The following is a 13129-nucleotide window of genomic DNA, read 5'->3' on the forward strand; positions in this document are numbered from 1 at the left end:
AAATTAGTTACCTCTTCTGGGCACCATGCTCCACCTCCCTGGGATATTTAGCACCATTAGCTCCTTGGTGTGTCAAGGAGGAACCACCTCCATCAGAAAGAGATAGCAGCGGTGGGTGCTGTCCAGAACAGGTCTCCTCCACTGAGCAGGGGAGCTGTGCTTTTGTCCTCAGCTTTCCAAGCTGGTCTATAGACCAGTTCAGCTCTGGCTGTTTTACTGGTGACATGTCCACTCAACCAACCCAAGCATCCCCTGCTCTGTAGCTGTGGTGTCACTTTCCTTGCATCAATGGGCTTCATAATGGTGCTGGTGGTGAGTCCTGCTCTGGTAGGTAGGGCTATTATGGTAACTACTCCTGTGTTGTCCAATGTTTTTGATATTAAAGATTGCTGTGTGGATTGCTGGTGGGGGAGACGATCTGATATGTGTCCAGAGATTTAGGAACTGAATCGCTATTTTCCTGCTCTCCCACAGGTGACATAGGGACGCAGGTGTCATTGCCTTGGTATGTGCCAGATGTAAAGTGCTATGATTATAGTAGAATATATAACTTGCTGATGCCAGAAAGACACCTAAATTCATTTGCGAGTCAGTGTGAAATGACTTTCCCAAGATGGATTAGGCACTTGGTGGTATCTGTACGTAGACGTACTGCCCACCTACCTTGCAACTCCAGTCCCAAATAATTTTTCAAAGTGGCATGTAGTGTCTTTCAAGACACAGGGGTGTGACTGGACGACTTGAGTCCAGATGTTTGGCTGGTTGTGTGAAGGGACCATTAAAAGGCAGTGGGGCAAATTGGAGAAGGTGACCATTCAGGCCATACTCCATGCCTGGCTGAGGCAACAGGCTGGCAAGGTTTGCCAACCCTGCCTGAATCGATAGTCACAGGATGGCTAGGTTCCGGCATTTTTTGAGTATTTCCTGCTTCCCAGGCATTTTATAAAGATTGTTTTCTAAGTTTCTCTTGCTTTTGCAGAATACAGTTTGGGGGATTAGCTCAGGTTTGCCTAGAGATTGGATGAAGAAGAAAGTACTTTAATAAGAGATGCTGCTATCTAATGAAGAGCCCACCTACAGACTGCTTTGTACAGCGCTGCTCAGGAAAGTGACTTCACTTTGTTGCTAAGACTGTTGGAGCAGTAACTTACTGGTGTGAAAAATCTCTCAGTAAACAGGCTGGTATCTCAAAAATAACTTGCTAACTTTTTTCCCCCTAAGCTGTGCTCATCTGCATATCAGTGTGCACTGTTGTTTGGATTCTATCCCTCTTCTGAATCTATTTGAGAAGTCTAAACCATCACAATGAATGTTTAGACAATTAACCATCCTTGTGATAGTGCATGTAAAACTGGACAGAGTTTTTCTCCCTGTAGTGTCAGCTGTGGCTCCCAGATCCATATGGAGGCTCCGTGGTTCTCTGCAGAGGGAATTTAGCACTGCCTGTGTGTTGAAAGCAGTGGCCCTGTCAAGTTTCTGCCTCTGCTGGAGACTGACAATGTTCACGTGGCCTCCCTGGAGCCCAGAAGCCATCTGCAAAGACATTCCTGGGAAGGCCAAAACCCAAGGTTCTTGGGCTGTTGGGACCCCGTAGCACAACTGAAGTTTATGCTCCACTAAGCTGCTTACAAGCATGTAATTATTACAGTTGTTGTCCCAATGGCTGTGCTGTGATGTCAGAAACATGGATCAATTCTTTAATTAAAAAAAAATATTCTGATTCACCAAGATGCTAACGTTACCCAATACACAACAAAAGTGGGGTACGGAGGAAGTATTTCACCAGAGTGAATCTTCTTGGTGGTTACTTCCATGTCAATGTGAAGTCAAAAAGAAGAAAACATGCAAGAAAGAAAAAAGTTTCCGTATCCTCAGTCAGTTTTGAAACCACCATCCCACTTCCAGACTTGTGTCTGTCTTGTGTGAGAGATGTGATAGTGTCTCAAGACATATTAAGAGCATATTCATTCTCTTTTCTGCTTTAAGGAAAAAAGACAAATTATGCCTTGTGAAGAAGCCATTTGCTATAAAGTGTAAAAATGCTTTAATATTAATATTTTATAATAAAATTCATGACATATTTATAAACACTCTATCAAGCATTTACAACTGAACCACGGCTGAGAGCTTGGACCGGAATAAATAAGCAAGGACACAGCTAGTATGAAATATACATCTTAATTTTTATAATTGTGTGTGCTTTATTCTTTACACAAATGGAATGGATGCGCAGAGTATTTACACATAACAGGAGTGTAAGCTGGACAGGGTATTTTGTAAACTCCAGTTCAGATTCTGAGTACCCCACACTACAGCTGGACTGAGAAACATCCTGCTCAAGAGATGCGCGCTGGCCAGCGTGCCCGATGGAGCAGCCTGCTGAGGACAGGCCGTGGCACTCGGAAATTCGGACTGGCCGATTCAAGTTTAGGAACACAAATCCAGAAATTAAAAGGTTGCTATCCCACTAAGAGCCAACAGTGTTGCCTTTTCTTTTTTCTTTTTTTTATTTCTTCCCACCCCGCTCCCCCCCCCCCCAAAGATCTTGCCTAGGATGCTGGCTGCTGCCCATCCCCAGAAATGCTGTTTTACACCACGGCAAGTTGCCTGCGCTGTAGGTCTGGGCCAGATGGTGTAAGCTGCTAACGCGGTGTGAGGGATGATGGGTCACGTCTCATGCTCCTCACCTTAAAGACAGAGTGTCAAAAAGGCCAACGGGGTGGTGGTTCCTATTGCTCTTGGTGAGATGTCAGTGGGGCTGAAGCCTTCTGAAAGTCTGGCCACTGCATTTGGCCCATGGGGTGCCTTTTTGTACAGCAATTTCACAGCACCTACCTCCAAAGGATCTTGGCCCATGACTTAGCCCTCTGGGTGCTACAGTAATATAAGCAATAAATGATGATAGAAAGTGCTGAGCTGTTGTTTTATCATGTGGCCTTGGTGTTTTACAGTCATCCTAAAAAATTGGTGTAACGGGGAGGACAGAGTGTAACTTCAGGTGGTGTAAATGGGGTGGACTCCACTGATATCAATGGCATGACTGTGATTTACACCAGCTAAGGATCTAGGCTAGCTATACGCTGAATAGATTTTAGATGTTATTTGCTGTTAGCTTTGATGTTGATTTGTGCCCTAAAATGGGAACCTTTTTTTAACTCGATGACCTCATTCTTACTTCTGAACTAATTGACAAGATGTCTGATTTTTAATGGAATAGGAAAATACATTTATTCCGTCAAGGCATGGGCTTGAGCACATGAATGCAGTTGCACAGTGAACCGCATGCATAACATGGCAGACAAAATGTTCAAGAGAAAAAATGTTGAGACTAAAAGCTGTGAAGGATAAAAGACCACTTTCTGTGAACACGGCAGATATTATGGCTTTAAATCTGCAGCTTAAAAAGAAGATTGAGACTTTTTTCATTAACACTGTTTTTCCTACAAATTTCCTTGTGTGTTGTCACCCACTGAATCCTCTGGTCAGGGATACAATTTGAAAAACAAAAATTAAAATATAAGAAAACCAAAGCAAAAATAGAATTTGAGTGCTGATGAGCAAGTAACAGTGAAGGTGTAACACCAACAATTTCTCCACAGAAAACTAATGTAAATAGGTAGGTGGACATTGTATAACTAGGACACTGTCTCTGGCTCGTAGTGGTTATTAGCTCAGGTCCAACACTGCTCTCCAGGATGAGGATTTGAAATTTCAGTGCAATGGAGAGATTTCTTATCCTTGACTTTCACAGGGTGGTTCCTAGGACCCTATCCATGCTGGAGCATCAAACCATGCTAGCTACAAACACAATTACACCACAGAATATTTATCTAGAAACAACCTTTACTACCAAAGAAATTACAAAGCGCTAGCATGGACAGGGTACCTCTGACGAAAATTAACTCTATCCCAGCCAAAACCAGCACAGCAGGAAGGGGGAATTAAGCAAGAGAGAGGCTTCTTCACTGGTCAGTGGTCAGACCATAAGACCAGTAAAGAGTGCCGTTTCACTGAGCCCTGTTAGCAAGCTCTCAATGAGTCAGTGCATGGAAGATGCTTTGTGGCAAGGAGAAATAAATAGGTTGTAATATTGCACATCTGCACAAAGCTAGCAAGATACCATTGTGATCATTCATGGGTGGACAAAGAACTGTGATCATTTTGGTTCTGCTTAGACCCTACGGTGCTACACACTGTGCCAGAACATAAGAAATAGCACCAGGGGTGTGATCTGGCACTTTTCCTAAAGGGTCCAGCATTTGCATTTGCCTCACGTTTAGATGCTCTCAAGTCTTTTACATGGACAGAAAAGGAATCTGATTACGCTAAGCTGTGTTAGCACCAATATGGTCTTAGGTGCCATTGCTATGGATTGTGAGTTTGGAGTTTTTTGGTTTTTTGCACCAGATGTAATTTTTCATTAATCTTATGCTTCTCTTCCTCCTCCCATTACCACCCAGTATGATCTGAACAGCTGCAATGCAAAAAAGAACTGCAGCTCTAAGGATGCTGAAACATGAAACGCAAAACATCAACGCACAAAACGAATGGGAGTACAAGTCCTAAGGGAAATAAGACCTCTCACTGCTTCTTTCGATGAATTGTTTTTAAATATATGTTTTATTTAAAAAAAAAAAAAAGAAGTGCAATGGCAACTCTAAACTGGAAGCACAAACAACAGACAGGGAAAAATAAATAATGTTACTACAGTAACCGAAGACTGGTGGAAAAATTGATTGTACTCAGCCATAGTGTTACTGTTCACCGTAAAGCACAGCACATGACAAAGCAAAACAGTTACTAGTAGGATAGTACCATAAAAGGCTGCATGCTGAACTAAGAAACAAAGAAGCAGATGTGATTGATTGCTTAAAAACAGAGCTGAAGATTAGAATGAAGTTCCTGCTTTAGGATACTTGATTTTTCAGGTCTGGTGGGCTATTTCCCAGCCTGGGGCAATAGTACTTTGCCAGCATGGAGGAATCCATTGCTTCCAAAGATCTGGGGTCACTCTGTGGATTTCTGCAGACTTATCCAAAATCAAAGCTTTAAGTAATTTATATTTTGTAAAAAAAAGTTTCTAGCCCTTCTGGTTGCAAAGCTGTTTTGGAGACTTAACTGAAACCCTTGTTTATACATCTGCGCTGGCCAGGCAAGAAAATAGTAGTAAAAGAAGTATGAACTTCTCAAAGTTACTGTAGTAGGGCAGCAAGCGAGGCCACCTCAGGGCCACTAAAATGCCCGTATTTTTAACCCTGTCACCGCTGGTGGCTATAATACAAACATCCAGCTAGTCGTGCTCTCCGCAGAGGTTGGCTGGATATACCTGTCAGCTTGACAGGGTGTAGAAATGTAAGCTTCTAATAGACAAGTAACTGAGGAGTCTATTTAGCATTTGCCCTTAAAATGTCCTTAAACATTAGGGTTGCTGTAGCCACCAGCTAATAAGTATTGGACTCCTGCGGCGCAGCAGGCAGGAGAGCGTGGGTTTTATAGAAAACTTGGTCCAGCAGCAGCAAAGGCAATTCAGTTTGCTATCGTAATATCTCTTGCATTTGTCCCCTTGTGTGTCAGAGTGACGAATGGCATCAGTATACAAAGGAAGGGCAATGTGAAATGAGAAAAAAAATACCTCTCTCTCCCCTTCCATGCACCCCAAACTGCAATTCCACAGACTTTCCCCAAATCCCTCACAAATGTCCATTGCCTCAGTTTTTGCTTTTAAGACCCTTGTTGACTGTGAAATGAATGAAGATACAAGTTGGGGACCTACCTGCCTAAAAAGAGGGGAAAGATCAAATGCTTTTGGTATTTCTTTTAAAGAAACAGGAGGAATCGTGAAACATTTGGGGGTGAAGTGTGACTCCCTCTAAGAGAGAAATTGTTAACTGCATTCAAGCACTGACATTTTGCTTCTGAAAAATCATCCATTTCAGTTTAAAGATGCATTATCCTTTTGTGTTCAGAAAAGGTCCTACAGGGCAGCCAGTTCAAGAGATCTTTCCACAGGAGTTCATCATGATTAAATAGAGGCAAGGGAGAGGATTTAATTGAGAGAAAAACAAGCTGACAACTACAATTTAAGGAATTATCTTGCTTGTCATTAATAATAGAGAATCTGTTACGGAAAAGGGATAATGCAACTTGATGGTCCTCTTTACATTTTACAGTCGCACAAGGGTGTAAATATTTAATCTTTCAATTAATTAATCTTTACAAAATATCTCACAAAAACATTTTTACCTATAGAAATTAGTTTCTATACATCAATATATTTTTATTTTTATAAATTATTCCATCTTTAAGTGCCTTCTATCAATATAAATGATAAAATAGACAATCAAAAATTTTAAAGCTTTTCCCAGTTGTATCCCTCCTTGTCTACATAGGTGCTGTGAATCCTCATACGTGTGTGTGTCCACATGGGAATGTGTTTGTGTGCACATGTGTGTGATGTGAAATGCTTCCATCCTCTCCCACCCCCAAACTCCATTAAAATAAACTATATTGTTATTAGTTCCTGATGCAATAGTGTTTCCAAAGGGGAAAAAAGAAATGCTTGACTTGGTTTCAGAAATCAAAAGATGTGCATAGTTACCGAAGTCGAGGTGTGCCAACTACAAATGTGCAATGACAAGCTTAGAATAGGATCCACCTCCCAGTCAAGTCAAAGAGCGTCCTACCAATGACTTCAGTAGGAAGTGGACCAAGTACTCTGAGCTTGATTTTGCAAGGTGCATGAGGCCCTGATCTAGCAAAACGTTTAAGCCCGTGCTTAGCTTTGAGCACATGAGTAGTCCTACTGGAACAGATGGGACTGAACAGCATAGGGAAGGATCACAAGTGACTCCAAGTCAACAGGCTACTCGTGTAGGAATTGGGGTCAAGTGCTGAGCGCCTTGCAGGATCAAGCCCTATATGAGGTTCAAGAGCTGGGAACTTCTCTTTAAAGCAATCAACACACTGAGCTCAGCCATTGAAATCGATTAAATTGTCCGCGTGGGCACAGGAGGTGGCTAGCTCCCCTTGACAGAGGGTCTCCAGGTCAAAAGTTTATACCTACAACTGGTGGTCTGAGCACACAACAGATTTGCTTTATATGGTAGAAGTCTTTTTGTTCCTACCCTTTGACCCATCAGTGTCCTTCATGGCTTCAAACACTTTGTGTTGTACATTCATCAAAATTCACATTGACTGCAAAGAACATAAATGCAACAAAAACAGGAAAGCCTCCAAATAGTATATTATAGTTTTCTTCTAAATATTCTCCCGTCATAATCAGAGGTGCAGTGGCTAATTTATAATTTTTCCTTTGAAGGAATCCAGATGAAAGGCCCAGATTGTTCTTCAATTACAAGTTTGCATTGATTATATATATCTTCTAAGCTATCTCCTTGGACAATAGCTGCAGAAAGAAAACATATCAATATCTCTTTTAATTATTATATTCTACAGCATCCAGTGTCAGATATTGATGAAGTGAGAAGGAATACTAGCACACTGTGATGTTTTTGATTATGGAAAGGTCGTACCCCTGCAGATGGCAACAAGTTCAAACCAATGGCACCTTCCCATGACAGAGACCTGTCCCACTGCTTGTAGCGAGATGGCTGAACTAGGTTAGTTCAGAGAATAACAGGTCTGTCCCGTGGGAAGGCAGCATGGTAGGTTCCCACTGTTGCAAGTCAAGATTTACATTTCATTTGATTTAGAAGCTACTTCGGCAGTGAGTAGCAGCAGATTTACAGGCTATTCTTTTTCTGACCTACTTGTAATAAACTCACTCTCGGCTGCAAAAGTTAACTAGATCAGGCCCGAAGTGACCGAAGATAAAGTGACTGTAACACAAAGCATGATGTCTACACTAATTTAAGAATTCCTTGCCTCCCCAGCAGAAATCTGGAACTGCAGTTCAGATTATGTGCACTGTTGCATGTGGAGGGACAACTGGCGGCTTTCGAGTGTTATCCACAAGTACCAGTCCCCTGAGTAGGCACCTGCCTAAACCTATCCAAGGGAAATCCTGGGGCCCACAGCAGGTCTTAAATCTTGCATTTTTCCAGGTCAGGAAGGAGGTACCTTTCTCTTTCTGTCCCATGATCCATAGCTTGAGCTCTTGCCTTCAGCTAGTGAGAAATTCTTTGGCCTATACAAATACAGTGATGGAACGTTTGTACTGATTCCAATAAAAGCAGTTTTGGGTCAGAAAGGGAATCAAATTAATGCAAAACTGTTCCTTCAGGGCATCAACATTCTGAGGAGTTGAATGCCTCCACTGCCCTTGAGTTCCAGGGAAACAAGAGTCCCAAGCCAGGAGTCCTTACTGTGGGCACACTATACTGATATGCACTCTAGGCCAGAGACTGAGCTGATCCAGTTGTTTTGCAAGGAAGGATTATACCTTTGGGGAAAAAAAATGTTTTTTAATAAAAACATACCTGTAAAATATTCTCCAAATTCTTGTTCTAATTTAATTGCTCGATCATAGGTTTTCTTTGCTTGCTCCTCTGTAAGACGTTTATTCATTTCCCTAGAAATACAGAAGAAGTCATCAAGAACTTTAGATTTTTACTAAAACAGCTTTTTAGAAGACATATGCAACTGAATCACAGATGGACTTAGATTGATACAAGAATGAAGCATTGAAATTATTCCATTGGTTCATGGCCAGTTTCAGTATTTTAAACTTAATTTCATTCTTATGTAGTATAAATGCACATTTCCAGGCTATTTCCCATTTTTCCACTAAATTTTTATTCTGGATTCACCACTTTACATTCCCAAACAAAATACAAGGCCCAGATCTGGTAACTGCCAACTGAGATGGGCTTGTGGCATCAGGAACCCATGGTAAGCCTGGGAGCCAGGAGATCTCAAGGTCTGTGCACTCAGAGCACTCCTGCCTCCAGAGCTGAAGCACCTTTGGGAACCCCCCTATCTCCCAGGCCCACAGCCGGTGTCTTGTAGAGTCTAAAATGTACAGGGTACCAATAGATGTAAAAACATAGTGTCAGTAACATTCTGTTATTACCAATGTTTTGTTATTTGGTGGACCATTTCTGTTTTGACATTCAATAACTTGAAGAAATTAGTTGTCTTGCCCTTGCACACTCAGCTTTTAATACCGCTGCATACTTACAAAGAATCAAGCTCATACGCATTCAGTGCCTTACACATATATGCCTGCAGATATCCAAATTAATTAGCAATAATAAACAGAGTTTGCTTGTTCTAGCATTTTTCACAGCATGGATTCATTTTTCTTAAAACATGATGGAAATTTTCTGAGGCAACTGGGAGAGCAAGAGAAGGGAGCATCTTGTGTTCTACATAAATTTGATTTAATGCCTTGCACTGAATCATATGATTATGTGGTAATGGACTGTAGACAGTATGACATGGGTGATGCATGTAGGAAATTACGTGCATGGTGTTGCTTAAAAATATGATCTATGAAGTGCACAACAGTATGAACTTGCTACACCTATCTCCTACCTGGCTTCTGAAAAACACCCTAGAAGGTGTCCAGGATGCAAAAAGGTATTTCTAGAAATGACTTAAAGCTGTCTATCTATATAACTAACCATATAACTGGGAATATTACTTAGAAAAATTCCTTTGGAAGTACCAAAGCAGTGCAGAAAGCAGGTTTATAAAAGGAAGGATAACAAAGATCTCTTAAAATTTATGACAGTTATTTGTGGATTATATAAATAGGCTTAATTTATGGCAACCTGTGTCATACTGCTGAATTTGTAATACTACCAATTCTATTTATTGGAAGGACTGCTATCTAACTGAATTCAGGTGGGCTTCTCAATAGCTATGCCTACTTGAACATGTCTTTAGGTGACTGAACCAAAACTCTGTCTTGAAGTGGGGCATAGCATTGCAAATTCTTAACATTTTCTCTCATCTTAAGGACACTCAGCCAATATTCTAGTGCTAACAATATCCTCCTCCTTCCAGGTCTATTTCTAGTATATTTCTGAGAAGTCTTCCTCAAGATTTTTTAATATCAGAGGAGAAAATACAAATAAAAATATAAGCAAGAATTTAAAAGAGTAAATACTTTGAAATAAGTAGAAATTTGCATTACGTTTTCAGGTTACAGACTTGCCTAGGGTATAAAACTGTGCCCATCCTGTGCCTTCAGGAGAGAGGATGGAGAAGGGGGAGGACCATGACTGTGTTCAGTTTTGGGCCCCTCAGTACAAGAAGAACATTGAGTTGCTGGAGTGTGTCCAGAGGAGGGCCACGGAGCTGGTGAAGGGTCTAGAGAACAAGTCTTCTGCGGAGCAGCTGAGGGAACTGGGGGTGTTTAGCCTGGAGAAGAGGAGGCTGAGGGGAGACCTTATCGCTCTCTACAACTGCCTGAAGGGAGGCTGTAGTGAGGTGGGTGTTGGTCTCTTCTCCCAGGTCACTAGTGACAGGATGAGAGGAAATGGCTTCAAGCTGCATCAGGGGAGGTTTAGATTGGATATTAGAAAAAATTGCTTCACTGCAGGAGTGATCAGGCATTGGAAGAGGCTGCCCAGAGTGGGGGTGGACTCACCATCCCTGGAGCTATTTAAAAGATGGGTAGAAGCAGCACTTGAGGACATGGTTTAGGAGGCCTGGAGGTGTTGGGCTGATGGTTGGACTTGATGATCCTAGAAGTCTTTTCCAACCTTAATGGTTCTATGATTCTATGATGTCCATTTTTCATGATGATTACAAGTGCAACCAAATAATAGTCCCTTCTATTTTTTCTTTCCTAGCCAAGGACCTGCGCAGCTGGTGAATTTGAAAAACTTGCAAAGAGCTGTCCCTCCAGACACATTTTCCAGGGTTTTCCTCCCCTCCCACAGAAGAGCTCACCAAGATAGGCTCTTCATTACTTCCAGCTCTCATCCCCATGACCCCACCATTGTCCTCCCTCTTCTAGAGAGGCTGAGAAGTACCAGCCGGGACACCTCTGGGATTAAACCTGTGATGTGGAGTCATGTAGAGGTGGGGAAGGATGGATGGAAGGAAGGAAGAACAGGATGATGGAGCAGTTTGTTTACAGCAATTTGATTGCCAGCACTGAGTTTGACTGAAGAAAGCAGGATGAAGAGACAACCAGCTCAGGCCATATGTTCTGATTTCTTTTACATCTAATAGCCCCTTTTGGGCTTCCATTGCTGTGGTCATTAGTGTTTCTAGTGTATTTCCAGAGAACCAGCAATAACCAAGTTTCAAGTGCAGGTGCAAGATTGATTTATGCTCCCTTCACTCTTCTTACCTTCGCTGTCAGATGGATGCAAAGGAGCATATGCATAAGTGAGAATTAAACTTCAAGTGCTAATTTTGCTGCAAATTATATCTTCAGTTCCCTGCATCTTTTGATTAGCAATTTTTTTGTCTTTTATAGCTTTACTGTGCTATTACACTGGCTTTCAACTCATTTATATGATCAGGAGCAATAGTTATGGCACATAGACCTATAAACTTTGTGTCATAGTAGTTACATAAAAAAGACTGAGTGAACACAGTTACACCGTCATAAAAATGTCCTCTTTCTGTTCTCACAGAGCACTGGTTTACCATGTTAAAATTCTCCATACTAAAATAATAGTGTCTGTTGGAAAGGTATTACATCCATTCATCTATGCACTCCCTACAACTCACTATAGCTTATGTCAGAGTATGTGTTTGTTTAGCCAGACCCTGAATGATTTAGCTTCATTACTAAATAAAATAGATCATTTTCACAAGCAAAGGGCTCAGAAATACGTCATTATTCTCAAGACAATTCTTTAAAAAGAACAATACTCTTTATATTAAGAGAGTTCTCATTTCTGTTAGAAATTAACTTTGGGTACAGTTTGATAGGATAAATACACATTAGATAGATTAACTAGACAAAAAGATTAGTTTTGGAGAGCAGGTTGCAGGGGATAAACTAATTTAGAATGCCTGAATTCATTACATTTTTCTCTTTTCTTTTTTAGGAGTTGTATTGTGTTTACATAATTTATTTATAAAAGCCATATTACTGCAAAAAATCGCAAACTAGTACTGACATATAAGGACTTTTGCTGTCCCACAGAAGTTTGGATTTCTAGTTAAGGCTGTGTTCCACAGGGTATTTGCAGAACAAGGAATTGAAAGTCATATAACGGACTTTGTTTGTCCCTACCATACTGTCAACACTGGGGCTGGTTTATATTTGGAGAGTGAAGAATAGCTTGCTTTTGATTTATATCAGTAAAGAAAATTCTGCTAAGTCTGCATAACTTGTTTTGTCCTAAGTGAAATATTAGCATTGCTTTGGTTTAATAACAGGATGATTGCCATGGTATTTTGCACCTTCATAACACTTTTCAGTCAATCTGTTCAAGGATTTGCTGTTCTTACATCAAATCAATGAAACCTTTATGTTATTGCCACATTTCTGGTTCTGCCTAATGTATTTTTTCAGAGTAAGGGCCACTTTTATTTACTTTTTTTTTTTTTAATATCACTCCAGATGCAATGTCAGCATTAAAAAAATAATGGCAACATTTTATGGATGGGAAAACTGTAGGTTAAGATCTATCTTAAAACAATCAATATAGAGGTTAGGCTATCAGATTACCCTTCCCCTTCTGTACAGCAACATAATCAGAAAATAACTGAATTGCAGAGCTAGAAGAAATGTCAAGAAGTCATCCAACCCAAGATGGCTTTGGTCAGGATGGGGTTTTGCAAGTACCACATACTGTGCCTCATTCCCTGTAATGTGGCTGGACACGCAACAACCTTATCACTGACAGGCAGGGCCAGGGTGGGTAAACGTTCATGGGATGGGGCATGTCAGCATTCTCCAGCTCTGCCACCCGATGGTGCGGGCACACCGTTACCGTAACCAGATACGCACCTCACGCAGGAGGGGGGATGCCTACATTTTAGCTGTATAACAGATACCTATGGCATCACCTGGCATTTGTAGACCCTTTGGTGAGGGGAAGGCACAGAGTTAAAAATGTCATCCCTATCTCAGCAAATTAAGCTGATAACTCTTGCTTACCATAAGTATACATGGAAAGCAACTGATCACAATATATTTTATCCTGAGCTTTAACCAGTACGAAGATCACTTCCATTATTTCCTCCTCAGCCTTCT

The 13129-nt window shown here is 41.1% G+C and overlaps 1 protein-coding gene across 15 annotated transcripts in view; it reads right to left on the minus strand.

Moving 5' to 3' along the window:
* Nucleotides 1–2539: 2539 nt before the first annotated feature.
* The window catches only part of DLG2 (discs large MAGUK scaffold protein 2), an 883409-nt gene continuing 872819 nt past the window's right edge, over nt 2540–13129 (minus strand). For all 15 annotated transcript variants that reach the window (XM_064441431.1, XM_064441436.1, XM_064441434.1 and 12 more), the window contains 2 exons: nt 8439–8530; nt 2540–7405 (listed from right to left, as the gene is read on the minus strand). In XM_064441431.1, coding sequence (XP_064297501.1) covers nt 7299–7405; nt 8439–8530 — 199 coding nt within the window. In that variant the 3' untranslated portion in view covers nt 2540–7298. The remainder of the gene's footprint in view (nt 7406–8438; nt 8531–13129) is intronic.

The sequence above is a fragment of the Phalacrocorax carbo genome, chromosome 1, assembly GCF_963921805.1.
Source record: "Phalacrocorax carbo chromosome 1, bPhaCar2.1, whole genome shotgun sequence".
Classification (NCBI taxonomy): domain Eukaryota; kingdom Metazoa; phylum Chordata; class Aves; order Suliformes; family Phalacrocoracidae; genus Phalacrocorax; species Phalacrocorax carbo.